This window comes from Passer montanus, unplaced genomic scaffold, assembly GCF_014805655.1.
Source record: "Passer montanus isolate IOZ18808 unplaced genomic scaffold, ASM1480565v1 scaffold38, whole genome shotgun sequence".
Lineage (NCBI taxonomy): Eukaryota > Metazoa > Chordata > Aves > Passeriformes > Passeridae > Passer > Passer montanus.
Window position 1 is genome coordinate 3,515,334 of NW_024368596.1, and position 18,348 is coordinate 3,533,681.

At 50.2% G+C, this 18,348-nt stretch overlaps 1 protein-coding gene and 1 long non-coding RNA gene across 4 annotated transcripts in view; one reads left to right on the forward strand and one right to left on the reverse strand.

Moving 5' to 3' along the window:
• Positions 1-961: 961 nt before the first annotated feature.
• The window catches only part of CD99L2 (CD99 molecule like 2), a 30,425-nt gene continuing 13,038 nt past the window's right edge, over positions 962-18,348 (reverse strand). For 2 of the 3 annotated variants that reach the window (XM_039717409.1, XM_039717406.1), the window contains exons 2-11: positions 15,648-15,713; positions 13,652-13,690; positions 12,148-12,243; positions 11,851-11,931; positions 10,924-11,016; positions 9,288-9,350; positions 8,216-8,251; positions 8,025-8,138; positions 5,272-5,337; positions 962-4,851 (exon numbers count right to left, since the gene is read on the reverse strand). In XM_039717409.1, coding sequence (XP_039573343.1) covers positions 4,787-4,851; positions 5,272-5,337; positions 8,025-8,138; positions 8,216-8,251; positions 9,288-9,350; positions 10,924-11,016; positions 11,851-11,931; positions 12,148-12,243; positions 13,652-13,690; positions 15,648-15,713 — 719 coding nt within the window. In that variant the 3' untranslated portion in view covers positions 962-4,786. The remainder of the gene's footprint in view (positions 4,852-5,271; positions 5,338-8,024; positions 8,139-8,215; positions 8,252-9,287; positions 9,351-10,923; positions 11,017-11,850; positions 11,932-12,147; positions 12,244-13,651; positions 13,691-15,647; positions 15,714-18,348) is intronic. The other variant, XM_039717408.1, reaches the window with a different exon arrangement.
• On the forward strand, positions 6,617-13,644 carry LOC120506169. The gene is made up of 3 exons (XR_005628442.1): positions 6,617-7,602; positions 12,988-13,180; positions 13,379-13,644. It is a non-coding gene; the product is annotated as an uncharacterized LOC120506169 (long non-coding RNA).

An 18,348-nucleotide genomic window follows, 5' to 3' on the forward strand; every position in this document is an offset into this window, starting at 1 on the left:
ATCTTTTGCTTGTAAAGTAAGTTAAGTGAATCAGCAGCATCAGAGACTATGCCTTTTTAAGTCCTGCTTCAGAGCTGAATTTACACTTCTTTCCCCTGTATAGATAAGTAATTTTTTTGCTGTTTCCTTGAAATGGAAGAAGGCTTTTAAAGCCAGTAAACACTCCTAACTGCCTGGTTCTGTTCCCTGCAGAGGCAGCCTTCTCAAGGAGTTAGAGCTTTAAACAAGAAGTGTTTCATTGCTTTCATTTTCCAAGAGAAGCTGTACTAATTCATGGGCTGTGTGTAGTAACACCAAGAACATCTGGTTCTCTGAAAGCTGGAAACAAGGAATCAAGAGCTCTCATTCATGTGCACTAAGCCTCACAACAGAGGACACAGTAAAATGAGCAATTCAGACTATTCCCCAGGTGAAACATTTATGGTAAAAAGCAAAAAGGAATGTCCATTTGCTGAGACCATATCTGCTGAACTGAGAGGGTATTGATAGCTTTTACCTGCCAGATCTTGGGCAGTTGGGAGGAGAGAGTTAAGAAACATGAGTCAGAAGTAGTTAGTTTGAAATATAAACCACCTTTTTTGAGTGTGAGACTGAGCATCACATCATTATATAAAGCTTAGTTTGCACTGCATGGGAGATTTGTCCTACTGGGTGTGAAAATGTAAAGAAAACTGCAGGAAACCTAGGGCACTGCCTCGAGTTTAGCTGCTGCTGACCTGAGGAGGGAGTGAGAGTGTGTGTGTCTGTGTGTGTGTCCATGCAGATACTCCCTTTTTACCAGTAAAGTTTCCATAGTGGTAGTTGTTTTCTCACAATCTAGTTTGGATTGTTTTTTAAATGAAGTCTTCAGTGTAGTTAGAGGAGAGGTGATGTACCATAAGGACATATCCAAACGCTTGCAGCTTACTTCCAATGTAAAAAAAAACCAAAAAACAAACACAAAAAAAAATCAAGTCTAAAATGTCCTTCTAGTCAACTTGGTTTATTTGGTGGTTTCAAAGGTAGTTAAATTCTGGTTTTTACCCCCGTGACCCTCACACACATTAACAAAATGTATTTTGTTACAGCATAACATTCAACCTTCATTTGGTACAGGTCACTTCAGCAGCAAGGAATCTGTCTTGCTTCTAAGTCAGAACTTGACTCAAAAGAAAGATTTCTCTAATTTCACAACCCTGTTGTTTCTGAACTTCATTTGTTCCTCAACCTCATCTGTTAGAGAAGAAATTTGAAAGCCTCAGCCTGCCGACTCGTCGTTCTTTTTCAGAATCTGAAACAGTATTGTGGACTAATTCCACTTTTATCACAACAAATGAGTAGTTAAGGATGACAGTGGAGCATGTAAGGGTTCGTTAGTGGGGTTGCTTGAAAATGACTGAGTTTATAGTGCCAAAAAGATCTGAAATTTGTGTCAGAGTATTCTCAGCTGAGGAATCTGAAACAAAGTACTGCCAAAGGAAAATGCAAGTAATTGAAAGAATAAACATGAAAAGAGCCAGCTGAATTCTTTCAGTTCTCTCTTTTCTCTGTCAAACCTTTGACAAACCTTTTCTGAATCATTTTATTGCCATTTAAAATAGCTTTAGAAGTGAGGTGTCATAAGACAAAGAGCTCACAGCATACATAGTACAAAAACTCTCAGGACATTTATATATAGGTTTTGGACTGGACATGGAAAAAAAAACAGCAAACCAATTTTCTAGTGGTTTATTGCCTTTTTTAATAAAGGACGAGAAAGTTCATGCCATGTATACAGAGCTTAAATGCAGGATTTTTTAAAAATCCATATCCCAATTTAAAGTGAATAAATAGTAATTAAATGAAAGTAGAGGTCAGTGCTGGGTCAGCTGTACCAGAACTTGGATCACTGCTAGGAAAATACACAGGAAACCTCTCAGTTGCTATAATGCCTAAAATATAGATGATATAAACTCCCTGTTTTTCAGAGACTGGTGGCAGTTCAGATGGAAGAGGGGACAAACAGCAATAAAAAAAGAAATTTAGCCTTTGCTGACATTTACCACCAAGACTCTGACTTTTGTTCACTTTTGAAGGCCAAGCCTAATTTCTCTACTGCAGAATTTGCAAGTATTTTCCTATTTGAAATCCTAGAGAAATCTTGAATTCTGTCACTATTCACTTTGGAAGTGTTCTCTTTCACTGTGCATTTATGGATTTCCACATACCTACAAACTACACTAAGTTTTAAGTAGTCACCAGCCTTATAGAAGAGACTATAAGCAAAAGCAGCAGCTTCTCAGTCCCAAAAACTGAGGTGGGTTTTCCAGTAAAACAGCTTGCTGCCTTTCCTTGTTAAATTTGTGACCTGTAGTATTTAGAATTAGACTTGTGCTCCCTCTGTGCCCCAGTGGAAGAGTTCCCCAGAGGAGGGGTAGGTGCTGAACTCTTCAAACCACACTGACTACTGACAGTCACTGGCAAAGTGGGAGGAGGAATTATGGGCACTGGATCTAAGCTGGGCAAACAACTTCTAGTGATCATCAATGCCCTGCTGCAACACTTCATCTACAACAGCTTACAGAAGACATTTCATGCTACAGCTTCAAATGTGTTTGGGTAAGAACAAAAACAAGTGCTGGTGCTTGGGACTGCAGATACACAAACTCAGCCGTGTGGCTTAGATGGCACCTGAGCTCCTGCTGCAAATTCTGCAGACCACATTTATTCCATGAAAACTTTTCTGTGGGAGTAAGCAAACAGTGTATCCCATCTCTTTCTTGTGCTTCCATTATCTGAGCCAATAATTAACATTTCTTTCCTATTCCAGACATTCATAAAACAAAGCAGCAGTTCAGAGTAGTATTGTTGTAGCCTAAGCATTCTGAATAGTTGTGAGGCACCTTATAAACCACTGTAGCTGTTCTGCCAGAGCTAGTATAAGGCTTTAAGAATGCAAGTGTTAAAAAGAGCATAAAGAATTGTGCAGCTATTGCAAAATACTTAACCAAGTTACTAGGCAATTTCATTCCAAATGGAGCTGTTAGACAGCAATGCTCCTGGGCTCCTTCACCTCCTGGCAAGGCCTTCTGGAAGTCAAGTCTACCTGAAAGCTGTGAATTTGTACATCTTACTGAAAGCCTTGGTTTTCTTAATACATGTTCATCAAATACAGAATTTGCAAAAAACCCATACAGAATGCTCACATTTCAGGTTTATATATAAATAGTGAGTACTTCTTACACCACGTAAAGTGACATTTCCTTCACTTGAGAACATGCTTTTGAAGCAATCATTGATTTGGAAAAATGTACTGGAAAGTGGCAGTTATCCATATTTTAGCAGCAGTCAGAAAGGTTGCTGGGGAGGGATTAGAAATCTAAACAGAAATTGTTGCAAGACAGTGAAGGCTGGGTCTAGGCAGTGGTTCAGCAGCGTGGCAGGGGCTGCGTGTGCAGTGTCCCAGTGCAGCCCAGTGTCCTGCTGAGCACCACTCACAGCCCAGTGCTTCCAGGCAGCTGCAGGAACCCCATGCAGGACAGTGATGGAGGATTTGTCCTCTCAGGAGGTACTGCCTATTTTAAAGGTTAGCCAGTGACACAAAGAGTGAAGCTTAAATCCTTTTTCTGCCTCTGGGTGCCTGGGAGCACTCCTGACAGTTGCTGATAAAAGAAGGAGGGGACTGGGACTGCATCTTGTTAAGCTTGAGATGAGTTGTACTGAGCATTACAGGTCTTAACAGATACCTGCTTTGTTTATTTTCTTTTGGGTTAAATCAGTCACTTGTTCTAGGTGTGACTGAGATCTGAACCTGTCCTTGAAAGCATCCATATGCACACAGCTTTAATTGTGGTGACAATGTAGGTATCTCAAGTCACAGAGACAGAATCACAGAATGAATTAGGCTGGAGAAGACCTTTGAGATCATCAAGTCCAACCTATGACCTAACCTAACACCTCCTCATCAACTAAACCATGGCACTGAGTGGCACATCCAGTCTTTTTTAAACAAGTCCAGGGACAGTGACTCCACCACCTCCCTGGGCAGACAATTCCAGTGCCCAGTCACTCTTTCAGTGAAGAGTTTTTTCCTGCTGTCTAACCTGAACTTCCCCTGGTGCAGCTTAAGACAAACTGTATCACTGCAGTTCCTTTCTGCTCTGCAGCACAGTGGGGCACTGCAATGGCATTTGCTGGAAGTGAACACTGCACACACTACTATCAACTGCATTTGTGACTTGGTGTGAAAATCAGGTCCTTTGGTTAAAGCCGAGCGCTGGGTGGTGGTGGTGAAGTATCCTCAACTCCTGGCTTGGGAGCAGGGAGTCACCTGGCTCAGCCCAAGGCCCCACACGAGGACCCACCTTAGGCACTTCATTTTTAGGTGTAGCTACACGGAGGACTGCAATCCACCCTCAGGAAATGTGCAGCTTTGTCCCCACCTTGGAAGTGACACTGCCCGGAGCTGAAGGCAGAAGGTGGCTGAGGCGCTTTGCAGGGTTTGGCTTTGGATTGCTATTTACAGGCACTTCACTGTCCTCATACCTGTAAGCTCTTGAAAACTGACCACAGCTGAAGTACCTTCTGAGGATTTCCATCCAACTGCACACCAATCCTACACTACTACTTCCATGTAAACATAAACCTCTTCACAAAAAAATAAACACATGCTACCAGTCTAACCCTAAAGCCTAGAGCAATAAAAAGCCAGTTCAAGCCTAAATACACATTAAATAGCTTTGGAGTCAAATTAAATTAAAAGCTAAATTACAAGCACGTAAGATCTCTGTTGCTGCTGACTGATTATTTTCTAGCCCTGGGTCACGCTTTATATCTTCGCACTGTCTTGTTTTGGTGGCTCTGCTGACTGCGTTTCCAGGACTGAATATTTAACTGGGGAGAAAGAAAAAAACCCATGAGTACAATAGCACACGATGGAACCAGGGCACAAGCACTGGCTGATTGTGTGTGACACTGGAAAAGCCTTTGCAGCAGCTCTGATTGTCTGTCACTGAAAGAAGGATCATGCTTGTCTTGTGCAAGACTCTCAGTGGCTGGTGACATGAAAGCTAAATGTTAACTGCACCGTTTGCAGCAGAGCTCCTTGGGCTCTTTCCAGGCTTTCCTTTGTGTGCAGTAAAGGGGTAAAAGCACGGTGGTGGGTGTTTTACAAAAGCTGCAGCATCACCTAAGCAGTGCCATCATCAAAGGGACACAGCAGCTCCGTGCAGCACCGGGACTTTAAGGAAGTGCCCCGGCAGAGCTGTTTGTGAGGAGGGATGTGGGCAGGGGTAAGGGATGCAAGGCTCTCACCCTGGGGTTCCTCGCTTACGACGGCTTCCATGTTTTCTCCTTTCACATACTCTGCGTTCAGTCCCTCTGAGAAGTACAATAAACACAGTGAGATGGGAAGGGTAGAAAGTGAAATTATTTGCTTTGATGCCTTAAAAATTCTGGTAATGGGCACAGAGCTGTAAAAGCTGAGACACCTTTGTGAAACCTCCTCTCAGTGACAGCAGCACAGAAACCTCGGTAACTTAGAGCCAGTGCTGAGACTTGCTGGGTTTCAAAGTGCCCACGGAGCTCCTGGCAGGCACAGCTCCAGCAGCAGCTCTTTTGTCTGAGGCTGCTGCTTCATCTTTATCACGAGAGACAGCCCAGCTAATTCCTGTCTAAGGAGCTGAGCTCTGAGGAGTGCGGGAGGGGAAGGGAGGAAGGCTTCCCGGACAGCACTGCTGTGTGCCTCAGCACAGAGATGTGCCACAGCCTCATTAAAAGCTAAGTTATGCAGAGCTTCAAGCAGCAGTTCAGAGCAGGGCTGTGGTGATGAAGCAGGATCCCAGTGGGGTGTCAAATCCCGAGTAAGTCCCTTATTTAAATGCAAAGAAGTTCCCAACGTTATCAACAAGTGGAGCCAAGGCCAAGGAGCAAGGCTGGGCACTGGTGGCAGGGGTGGCTGCAGGAGGGTGGGCAGCAGGAAGGGGGCCCAGCTCAGAGCTGGAGGTGAATTAAGACAGTCTGGGGTGTGCCACAGATCTCAGGCACCTTCAGCAGCTCCTCTGAGGGACAGCTGTGGGGAAAGGCAGAGGTGGGAGTGCTGTGCTAGCCGTTGCATCCACTGGAGAAGGACCAGGGAAGGGGATTTGGGTGCTGGTCTGCAAATGAAGCCTGAGGCAATCAGGCCATGCAGCACACACTTCTTAGGCCTCTGTAACTTGTTTGCACATCTAACTATAGCTCAGGGTGTGGCAGGTACTGGCTGTGCCTCACCACCAAGTCTGGACAGGGCTCACTGGTGTCTCCCAGCGAAGGAGGGAGGCAGGGAATGGTGCCAGGGCCAAAGGAGTGTGGTGGGAGCCTTGGGCAGCAATGGGACAGCTGCTACCTCCAGACACAGGAGAAAGGGGTTCTGCAGCTGGCTAGAAAACCCCCATAAAGCCCTCAGGCCAGCAGGGACACTGCAGGCAGTGGCTGGCCAAGCTGTGGAGGCAGGGGAGGTACAGCTGCCCCTGCCCAGGCACAGCAAGGGCTGAGCCTCAGCCCAGGGCACGGCTGGCGAGTACCAGGTGAGGTGCAAGAAAAGGGAGTGGGATGGAGAGTCCTGGGCAGCACTGTGCATCTCCCTTAGAGGCCACAGGAGTGTGGGGGGAGCCTTGGGCAGCAATGGGACAGCTGCTACCTCCAGACACAGGAGAAAGGGGTTCTGCAGCTGGCTAGAAAACCCCCATAAAGCCCTCAGGCCAGCAGGGACACTGCAGGCAGTGGCTGGCCAAGCTGTGGAGGCAGGGGAGGTACAGCTGCCCCTGCCCAGGCACAGCAAGGGCTGAGCCTCACCCCGGGGCACGGCTGGCGAGTACCAGGTGAGGTGCAAGAAAAGGGAGTGGGATGGAGAGTCCTGGGCAGCACTGTGCATCTCCCTTAGAGGAATCAGCAGCAAGTGCTCCTCGGAACAGACTCAAAGCTGAAGGACAGAGAAGGAACCAAGCCTGTTCCTCCGTGTGTCAAGTGAGTGGTCAGACGTGTTTTGCTGGAATAACAGCAAATGGAATTTATATTTTTCAATAAAAAGCAGAGGCTGACAACTCGTAGATTTCTGTCATGCACTGCAATGCATCTAAGGCCTGACATTAGCCCAGCATGCCATGTCTGATGGCTTAAATTAATCCTCCTTTATAATTAACTTTAATTTCCTGCTGCCTTTCTGGGGCTTTGTGTCTCTCAGCTTCCTCCTCATCAAAGCCTTTACTCCATTTTTTTTATTATTTTTTCTTGCCAAAATATCATTTAAGTGGGGGGGATATACAAGAGTGTTTCATTCCATCACATTCATTTGACTTTTCCTGCTGATCTAATTTACGAAAATGCTGTTTGTTTCAGGCACAACTGGGAAAATAGCAAGATCCCAACAGAAATTTCCAACCCCAAACACCCTTTCCTTAGAGCAAATGGGACTCACAGGAGATTTCAATTGATTAATTTAAAAAAAAAAGCTTGTAACTCAGCTGCTTGTAACTTCCCTCTCATAAAGAGCTGCAGGAGCCCAGCATGGTCAGGTGAGTGTTGTGGGCTGAGGCTGTGAGGACTCTCCTGCAATGCTTGCACCAAGCAGCTTTAAGGGGCAGCTCGTGCAAAAGGTGTTTTAAGGTAAGTTCTGCAGCTTAATTTGCAGTTTACTACAATGATTTTCACATACCTGCTGAGGGTGTAGTGGGCTGAAGCCCCAGGTGCAGACACTGCCCCTGTTCCCTTCCCTGCATCCCAGTGAGTTTTTACTGCTTGCTGAGATTTGGGGGGGGTGTTGGTTTGTTTATTTTGGGGTGGGATGTTTGTTTTTTTTTTCATATTTACTGTGCTTGGTACTGATGGTTTGGTCTGCAGCTGTGTTTGTGTGAGGGGCAGTGTAAACCCCAGGGGTGGCAATGGCTCCTGGGGCTGCTGCTGGTGGGGTCCTGTCTGTGCAAGGCCTGACATGGGGGGCTCAGTGACCTGGGGCTTTGTGCTGCCAGCTGGGGGCTCTGGGGGGACAATGGCAGTGGGGCCCAGGTGGGTGCTGGGGCAGGACTTACGCTGGATGCTGAAGCAGAACTTCTTCTGCTGGTAGGAGATGTAGCTGGAGACAGCCCCGATGAGCGCCATGGCCAGGCCGCTGGCGATGCCGGCGATGGTGCCGGTCTCTGCCACTGTGGGGCACAGACAGAGCTCGTGATGGGCACCCCTCACAGCAGCCCTCCCTCCTCAGCAGCCCTGGCACACCCACCTCCGCTGTAGTCGTTGTCGGTGTTGCCACTGGCACCTGCAGAGACACAATCCCGTCAGTGCCCCTGCACCCCTCTGCCCCTGTGCTCTGCTTTGCTGGGCTGGGAGGGAGGGGACACACAGGAGAGGGGTGGCAGGGCAGCCCTGGCCTGGGGCTGGGCAGATGCCTCCATGCTGCAGCACTTCTGCTGCCCCACACTCCACTGCACTGCTGGTTTTTGCTTCTGAGGGCTTTGAAGCTGCTCCTCTCCCTCTGGGTGTGCATGGGGCATCCTCTGCATGGGACACCTCTGCCTGTGTGTGACAATTACCCTCACCCCCACCTTTCACACCTCCCCTGCTCCGTGTCAGGGAACACCTGAAGGGCTGTCAGAGTGTTACACAGCACATGGGTGCTATCACAGGGAGGTGACATCATTGGCTGAGCTCCATCATGTCAGGGAACCCTCAGTTGGCTTCAAGTCTATTTTGCCATCACCTTCCCTGGAGAATCTGGGCTGGGAGGAGAAGCTGCTCCCACTGGAAGCTGCAGTCCTTGCCGAGTCACTTACATCCTGAATTTATGGAAGCAGGTCAGCACTGTATTAATGCCTCTGATGCATCTTGTCCTTGGCACAGGGATTTATTAAATGTTGATTAGGCTCATGGTGTTCAGCTCTTTATGTGACTGCTTTTAATGTTAATGCTGTGGAGCCTTGTGAACGGCTTATCCGATTGTTGTTGGATTTCCCCTTTGTTCCAGCCATTGGTGGTATGTGGGGAAAAGCAAATGAAGGCATGTAGCCATGCATGGCACCAGGGTGCCCTGGAGGTGATGGGGAGACACAGGTCCTGTCTGCCCTGGTGGCAGCTGGAGCTGCAGAGCCTCCATGGACTCAAAACCAAACATCTCCAATGGCTGGCACCAGGTGTGACCACAGAAGCCAAGAACTTCTCCCTTGGCTCCATGGCTCAGACCCCATTTGCTCCCACCCTGGAGGTGAGCACAGGTCTGTAAAGGCCCTTTTTGGGGCAGGAGGTAACCCTGAGCCATGACTGCTAAAGAAAACAACCATACCTAGGTCACCACTCACCCTTCTTCTTGTCTGGGCTGTAGCCACCATCCACAATGCTGGCCAGGTCATCATCTGAAAATCCTTTAAAATGAATGGGAACAAACAGTGGTTGGCACCTGAGGGAGCCACAGCTGTGCCAGAGGTTGGGATCAGGGGCTGTTCCATCCCCCCTTGGGCAGTAGGACTGGTCAAAAAGTAGTACTGCTTCTCTTACAATTACCAGATGTTAACACTGAATTACTTTAAGGTCATAGAAGAGGTAATAACTGACTAGTTTTTAACTGAAATGAGTGATTTTTAGGAGTGAGGATGACTGAAAATCACAAATGACTGATCATTTAAAAGTTCATTAAATGTTTTGGTGGTCAGCCTTGGCTGGGAGTGGAGGAGGCAGGAAGAAGTGGTTTGTGTTTGCCATGACCATGCTGCTGTGGATCAGTGAGTCTCTGACTGAACCACCTGGGCCTGGGGTCCTGCAGGCAGGAGCTGACCCTTATCCTTCCCACAGGGACAGAACAGTCCGGGGGAAAAACTGAGCACCAACACGTTTTGTACACATGAAAAAGTTATCTTGTAGTGGGCAAGTCTAATTAATTACAGGGTAAGTACAGAGAAGCAGGGTCTGTGGACCTGCAGCTGAATGAGTGGTGCTGCTGAAGGTCTCAGCTGCAGTCCCAGAGGGAGCTGGGTGTGCAGCAAGGTGAGTGATGGGAGCAGAGGCAGCAAAAGGCTCCTCCTCTGATGCTGTGCATTGGGAAGGATTTCCTTTGCCTTAACTGGAAGAGACTGCCTTATTCATCAGCTTACCACAAAAACCAGATTTATGGGCTCAGTAATGAGTGTGAAAAGAATGAAAGCCCTGACTATGCCAGAGCCTGGAGAGGTCCCAGGCAGTCCAGGGAGCAGCAAAGCTGGGGGAATGTGTGTGCTGGTTTGTGGCCAGTGCCACGTTCCAGCAGTTCAACACCTCCACCTTTCCTGCAGGAGCCTGAAAACTCAGCAAGCCCAGAATACCAAAGTGCAGACAAGTCACCTAGTTAATACAATGTAATAAAATACCTGCCTGTTAATTAGGCGTGTGAGCAGGGTGTACAGCCATCCCAACATCAATAAACCAGCCGTGCAAAGTCTGCTTCCCAGCTCAAGTGCTCAGGGGAACAATCCTCACAGACAAATGATTCATTCACCAGAGTACTTCAGAGATGGAAAAAGATCCCTCCCACCCTCCCAGCCCACAGGGTGTGTCAGGCCAGGACCTGAGCCTGCTCTAACTTTTCACCTTGGCAGGGAGTGTGAGCCCCACAGCCCATGCGCTCCATTGAAGAGCTGTTGGGTTTGGGGATGGGGGAACTCAACACCACCACTGCAACTTAATGGATCAGAAGAGACCCTGGGGGAAAAAACCTGCACACAGACACAGAGCAAGTTGTTAGGAAGAGGCTCCTTCCCTCCCCAGGACCAAGCTGCCTGTGCAAATGTCCCCGCTCTGAGCGGGCAGGACAGGGGCAGTGGACAGGACACTGCACCAGGCAGCACCTGTTTGTATTTATCCCATCCCTTGGGGGGAATGGTGTCAGGCTGGGAAGGATCTCCTGCAGGCCCCAGGAACAGCAGGGCTGGTAGCAAGCAGGACAGAGAGGAGAGGTCAGCCTACCTTCACCTGGCCTTACATCCGGCCTCCCAGGATCTTTCCTATCGTTCTTATCATCAAGGGCATCAGCCAAGTCAAAATCCATAGGATCCTTTTCTAGAAAACAAGACCAGGGTTAGCAATGTGGTGATAGGATGAGGAACTCTGCAATTAATTAATTAATCAGGGAAAAACACTGTTGAAAGAGATGAAGCTCCAGACACAAGCACTTCCCAATTCTGCTATGGGGCCTCATGGCACATCTTCCAAGCCCATCCTGTTCCACTCCCCCACACAGCTTTGGTGGGGAATAGCATGTCCTTCCTGCAGGAACAGGGTCCCCATGGCTGCAGTGCCAGGCAATCAGATAAAGGAGGGGTAGGAAAAGTCAGAGGCAAACTGGTGCCCCAAGGGCCCAGGCAGTGGAAGGGAGGGAGGTGGCTGTACCATGCTCACGTGCTGGCTGGAACAGCCTGTGGCTTGACTCCTTGGAGTTATTTTCCTCTGTGAATGCCCAGCTGGTCCCTTGAGCTGCCTGGGTGACGGAGGATATTGTCTCTGACAAACAGCAGCTAAAAGCCCAGTACAGAGCCCACTGAGCTCCTCAGCCCTCCCACCCGTGCTCTGCTGAGTTTGTTCTGATTCAAACCAAAACCCTGCCTGGGCAGGCAGCAAAATGCTCAGCTGACAGGGTGCCCTGAGCCTGTAGGTGCCTTCCAGTGAGCATGGGAATGAAGCATGGTCCAGAAACCACCAAGGTCCCCTGGGAAACACAGGGTAATGCTCAGATGTCCTGTCCTCTCCATGGTTTTTGGTATTTGTTTTTTCTCGAGGTGTCTCAGGTGAGCAAACAGAGGTTAGAAATAGCAGGACAAGGGCAGTGCCACCATCCTGGCACATCCCAAATCCTCCCCCTGTGCCAGCAGCAGGGGCTGTGGAGATGATGCTCACCTGGGTTACGTTTAGGAGGGGCTCTTGTAGTTTTTGGCTGCTTGGTCGTGGTGGTGCGAATGACATCCCAAAGGCCACTGTCTGAAGGGAAGGAAAAGAAAAAAGACCAAAATGCTGTTGCCCTCTGAAAGGTGGGTTCAGATGAGTGCTGTGTGGGGACACCCCCACCCTGCTGGGAGACTGGGGCTGCCCAGGGCCAGCTCAGTGCTCTGGTCTTTACACAATTCCAGCTGATACGGGGGCACCCTCCCTCTGGGGGCCCTGGGGAGGCTGGACCTGCAGGGAGCTCTGCATTACCTGGCTTCCCTGGCCTGGGGAAGGGCTTGGGAGTTGGCTTGGCTGCCTTGGTGGTAGTCTCCACAGGCGTGTCAAAGTAATCAGCCAAATCGAAGTCTGCAGGAGAGAAGGGATTGTTACACTCCTGTTTGTGGGGACAGCACAAGGCTGTTGGCACACACCCTGCTCTGTGGGTGTTGTGCAATGGTGCTGCACCATTGCCAGGGCCTCCCACACACGTCAGGCTAGAGTTGGAAAGGGCATCCAGCCACTCTGCTGCTCAATCCTGACCTATCACAAAGATTCAGAAAAGCCTGGCCACTGTTTCTGTCTCCCCATCCAAGCTGTGGCTGCTGCCCAGCCCCAGCAATCCCAAAGTAATTCACTTTTGGGGGAGTCCTGCTGGTACCTGCAGCATCTCCTGAGAGCTGGGGGGATGAGAAGGGGCCGTGGAACTGAGCCAGTGGCTGGGACACTGCTCCCTGTGCAGCTGCCCATGAGTGACCTTGGGCTGAGCAGGCCATGCACAGAGAGGGGCCAGGGCACAGGAATCTACTGCAGGAGCCTCTCAGTGCTATCATTCATCCAAAAAACACTCCCTGGGGAAAAAGCAACTGGCTGAGACAAAGCCTCAGCCTCCACATGTGTCCATCTCCCAGGGGGAGTTCCCTGGATGGAACAACCTCTCGTTCAGGCTGTGATCCAAGCACTGTAGGGCTGCATGTGCCTCTGGCACTTGGCTTTTCTTGTCCCTACCAAAGACCATGGTGGCCAAGGAGCCATACAGTTGAATTGGCTTAAATTTGTGCCAAGATCCTCATGCAGGGGTGAGTGGATTTACTTAGCACTCCTCTGATGCAGTTTATTGCAGGCTCCTCCAGCGGGACTGAGCAACCCTTCAGCTCCTGTGACTGTGCTATATTTAACAGGACTCTTTGGCCAAAGCTGAGCCAGAGGAGCTGCTGGCAACAGAACTCGTGTGAATTTAAGGGAGCTTCCTCAACCGTGGCACTGCTGGGAGCTGGCCAGACAGCACATTTCACGTGCACCAACAGTAAGAGACTCATTCTCTCCTGGATGGGGAAGTGTCACCAAAATGGCACTTTCTGTGGAGGCTGGGGATATCTTGGAATAAAAAAAGGAAGGAAAATATCCTCTAGACTTTCTCTTGGAAGGAAAGCTAGCAGGTGCCATGCAGACAGGAACAAAAGCTCTTGTGTAGCTGAGCAGTGATTTGTGTCTTTTCCATTAGGGTACTGCAAAGTGTGCGAAATCCTGCCTTGGCTGTAAATGCTCCGCTGCCACTCACCCTCAGCATGGACAGAAATATCAATATTGCATTTCTCTGGCCACACAGCAACAGTGCAGGTGCACACACCAGCCCCTATGGGCAAGTGAAGGGGTCCCAAAGCAGCTGCTGAGGCAGCAGCACTCAGCCCCACACGGGCAGCCCTTGGGGCTCACACAGTTCAGCCCATGGGAAGTGCACCACACTGACTGAGATGATGTGCATGCAAGGTCTCACCTGTCCCACCTGCCGGCCTTCTGGGACCCTTGGGAGTGGCTGTGACAAAAGAGATGGGGAGGAAAACTGTTAGTCATAGGCATCACCAAAAATGTCACCTCTGGACTGAGAATGAATGGCAAAGATTTCACCACAGCTTTGTGACATTTGCATTTGCAGACTCGGGGCAGAGGGTCACAAACACCCTGCACACAATGTGTGGCCATAGGGATCAGCCCATGGGTGAAAATGGAGCCCAGTGCTCCACCTTGAGCTGAGCCAGCATCCCACCCAGCTGGTGGAGAGCAGGGAGCTGCAGCAATCTGCCCCAAGGCTCTGGGATCCAGCAGCAGGCAGGAAGGGCAGACACTGTACACAACAGTGTGGAAACCAGCAGTGAGGTGCCAATGCTTTGCTGTCCCTGGCTGGTCAGGCAGACCAGTGACAGGTAATTTCCTGTGCTGTGTTGGGCACAGGAGGTTCCCTGTCAGCTGGAGGGCTTTCAGTGACACCCTGATACTCAGATCCCAGCCTCCCCTGGCTGCTCCTGGGCTAAAACAAGCTACAGCCAGCCACTGAGGGGGGAGGGAGGGAGCAATATGGAAACCACTGCCTATTAATAGTGGCTGGCATTACCAAGTATATGAATAAATTATGAGCAAGAGCTGTGGCTGATCCATTCCCATTAATTTCCATGAGACTGGAGTGGTGTTGCTGGGCTTCATTTCCAGTGTGCTGGTATGGTTTGATGTGACCCAACTCCAGACCCTTGGTTTGTTTTTTTCTGGGGCTGACACGAATGCAGAGTGGGATGCAGCATGTGGGGAGGCCATGGGGACAGTGCTGCCTCTTCCCTTCCCTCACTGCAGGGACTCCAGCCTGGAGAACACCACTTTCCCTCCACATGAGCTGCTCATCAGTCATTTCTAACCAGCTCTCTTCACATGCTGCATTAAAGGGCTTTTGCAAAATTCTAGATGAGCTGCATCAGCCCTGTGACCAAGTCTGATACTCCATGCTCTATCCTATGCAGGAGAGCTGCAGAGAGCACCCTCTATTCCACATAAACTCCAAAGTAACACAGCATGAGTGTCCCTCTGTTGTTAGACTAGAGCACAAGAGGTGGCAAACACTGTTACAGCTTTCCCTTCCATAGATGTGGGTATGTTCTGCCTGATCCCAGAGCCTGGCATCGCTCACGGAGCAATCCCTGCTAGGTGCTGGGTCTGGGGACAGCCACCATGAACTGCCTGGGGAGTGCTGGGCAGTGAGGGGTCCTGGGTGCTGGCATTTGCAGCTCTGCCACAGCATCTCCATGGCTGGGCAGCAAATGGAGCCAGAGATGTGTGTGGCCTTGGGCACAGCCTTTTCACTGGGGTAAGGCAGGTGACATCTCCCAGGGAGGGAGATGAGCCTCCTCCCACCCCTCAGCTGCTGTGCTGGCAGTCAGGTTTTGTCCTTGGGCTGTAAAACACCAAAATACCGAGTGCTGCATGCCAGCAGTGGGGCAGCCCTGAGGAAGTGAGTTTCCTTTGCCTGGTAGGCTACAGTGGAACCCCAGTGAGGCAGAGCAGTGACCTCGGGCACCGTGTGCTCTCCTGGGCACCACCCTCAGTGGCAGCAGGGCAGGAGCTGGCACTGCCCCTGCCTGCCCGGGCACAGCGAGCTGCCCTCCCAGCTGGGGGAGGCACTGCATGATGGCTCCAGCCAGCAGGGCCAGGCCTGCTGGTAGCAGCACTGAGGCAGGCAAGGAAGCCAGAAGGGCAGGCTCAGTGCCACTGGTGCCTCAGAGCACAGGTGTGCTGTGCCTCTGTGCTCCTCACAGGAGCCAGCAAGCAAAGGGCAGCAGGCAGCTCCTCCAGGACTGCCCCCAGCTGTAACCCAGACCCTGGGTCTGCCAGGCAGAGAGGATGAGCAGTGGTATCCTCTCCCCCCCTCCCACCAGCATCAGATCCCAAAGAACAAATTGCACCTATTTGTTTTCTCCTCTTTTAAACAATGCATAAAAGTGACTTACGTCTCCTGGTGACGGGGTCAAACAGGGCATCTTCTAGGTTGAAGTCATCTGTGTCATCCCCATGACCTGGAGACAAAGAATCAGCACTGGCTGTACTCACTCCATACCGAGTAAACCACCTTTAAATAAGGCATGGCTAGACTTGTTTGCTCAAATTGCTTTGTTTTTTGCTGTTTTTTTCCAAGCCTGACCCAACACTGGTGATGAGGAAGACATCAGCCCTCTCCAAATGCTGTGACTGTTAAATGCAGAGCAGCCACCTCCAGATTTTCCATTTGTCTGCCCTAATGGATGTGGTACAAAGACACATGTTATGCTTAGATTTGTCAAGGAGAACCTACCAATTCATCTCTTGAGCTGCCACTCATCTCTGGCTGTGCTCATGATTATATGATTGCTAAACACCATGAAAACACTGGGACAGTGCAGACAAATTCAGTGGCAAACAAAAAAGCCCTATGCCCCTCTTCTTCCCAAGTGCCTTCCAGCATCAAAGGCTTTGCATAAAAAAGCTGTTGCTGGCTGCCAAGCACGACTTAGCATTTCAGAGGCTGCCTGCATCATTCTGCCTTGGAAATGTGAACCAGGACCGAACCCCCATCCCAGGGATACGTGACAGGCACAGGCAGATTTTTTTGTTAGAGATGCCTCACCACAACTCCAGTTCCATACAGCCCAGGGATAACTCAGGGCTACATCATGTTCTCCTGCAACAGGGCCAGCTAATCCTTCCTTTCTCTGTCTCTTTTTTGCATGGCATTAATTACTGTTGACTTACCCTAGTTCTGAATGTATTTGTCTTGATAAATTCATGCTTTTACATCTCGGAGCATGCTGAGTAATTAATATCCTTTGGGTTTGCTAAGTACTGCAGCACTGCAAGAGAACATTAAAATGGCTTTCCTCTTATTCCTACTGCTAAATGGATTTAGCTATTGCCACCTGAGCTCCAGCGTGCTTCATGAATAAATTTAAAGCTTTACTGACAAGGACAATAACAATGGGAAAGCACCAGTCCATCACAAAGCAGGTATCAGCGTTTCAGTGAAAAACTTCACTGAGAGTGGTCACTAAGTACTGCAGCAGCTGCAGCTCCGCTTCCACTCACTCACACATCACCTCTCATCTCATCTGCTGCCTGTGAAACACTCAGCAGCCCTGAGGGGATGATGTGATCTGTGGGCAGGAGCTGGGCAGTCCCTGTGGGATTCTCCCCCAGCAAAGGCTCCTCGTTAGGTGCTGCTGGAGTGGGTGCACAGAATGAGTGTCCCAGCCCACGCTGAGTTTCCCATCGGGCTGAACGATGCCAGCACTTCCCTGCGAGCCTGAAGGGATGGCCAGCAGCAGGCCAGGCAGGGAACATCCCTGTGAAATCCACAGGAGAGGCATGTGGAAGGGCCTCTTGCTCAGCACAGCAGGGCTGCATCTGCCACCCTCAGCCTCCCTCCATGCCTCTCTCCTCCCTTCCCAAAATCTTCCCCTCTTGGGCCTTTACTGCTGGTGAAATATTGGCACTGTGAGACAGGCATTGCTCTCCTGCTCTGACAGCCTGGGTGAAGCTGCAGGGTTAACAAGTGGTCTGTCAGTGCAAAGGAGCACAATCAAAAATGTGCAAGACCATCCACAGTGCTGAAAAACACCTGCCCAGCTCCAGGGCTTGCACTGGGGGCTGCCAAGCCACCAATATCCCTGCTGAGACTCAACACACTCATCACTGCGCTGGCCAACTGCCCCAGCCTTGTCAGTCTGACAATTTTGTGCAGTCTTCCCTTCTCAGAATGGCTCTTTCCCCAGCCTTTGCTGGATTTCCAGGAACTAACAGGAGTCCATAATTTTTGTCTTTCTATATAAAAGCATGCTTAAAAATAGGCAGAAGGGGAAACCCACGTTGTGTCTCTGGTGGGATGAGAAGCATTACCAGCCTGAAGGAGGAACATGTTCCATCACCCTGTGAGCTGGCAGGAGGGACGTGGTGGCAGCACCAACTCACTCAGTATGCCAGGAACCCTCCCCTCCCTCTCCCTGTGCTCTCCACGATTAAGTCAATATCAAGGCACTGCCGTGCTGCACGCTGAGCCCTGTGCTAGTGCATCCTGCCCACGCTTTGCCTTCAGTGCAGGAGCCCAAGCAGCAAGTGCAGGAGTGCACAGCTGTGGGCTGTGTGCAGCTCACACGTTCCAATGAAGGGCTGTGGGGGTTGTGGGATTGCACAGAGATGTTCTCCCAGTGGGGACATGGGCCTGGCAGGGAACACAGTGTCCCAAAAAATGGGCTCCCTCCACCTGGCTTTGGGGAGCTCACTGGACCTGCCAGCTGAGAAGCACTTACAACCTCCCTGGGTTTGGTGACAGCTCCCTTGGAAACTTTCCCTGCAGGATGAGAGGAGAGTGCCCCTTCCAAAACCCCTCTCCAAAGAGCCAGCTGGCCCCAAGGGGGGCGAGAGGTGCTCAGGGCCCTCCATCCTCATGGGGCTGAGGTAAACAACAACTGCTGAAGAGTCCTGGGCTGGAGCTGCATCCTGGGGCTTTCCCTGCCCTGGTGGGAGAGGTGGCAATGCTGCCCAAGTGGGGGTTGGGAAAACTGTGGATGCACTGAACTGCCCAGTAAAACCTTCCCACGGAGCGGCAGTTCTTGGCACAGCCCTCACCCAGGGCTTTCCCAACGCTGCCCTTGGCAAACCAACATCCTTTTCCAGATTCCC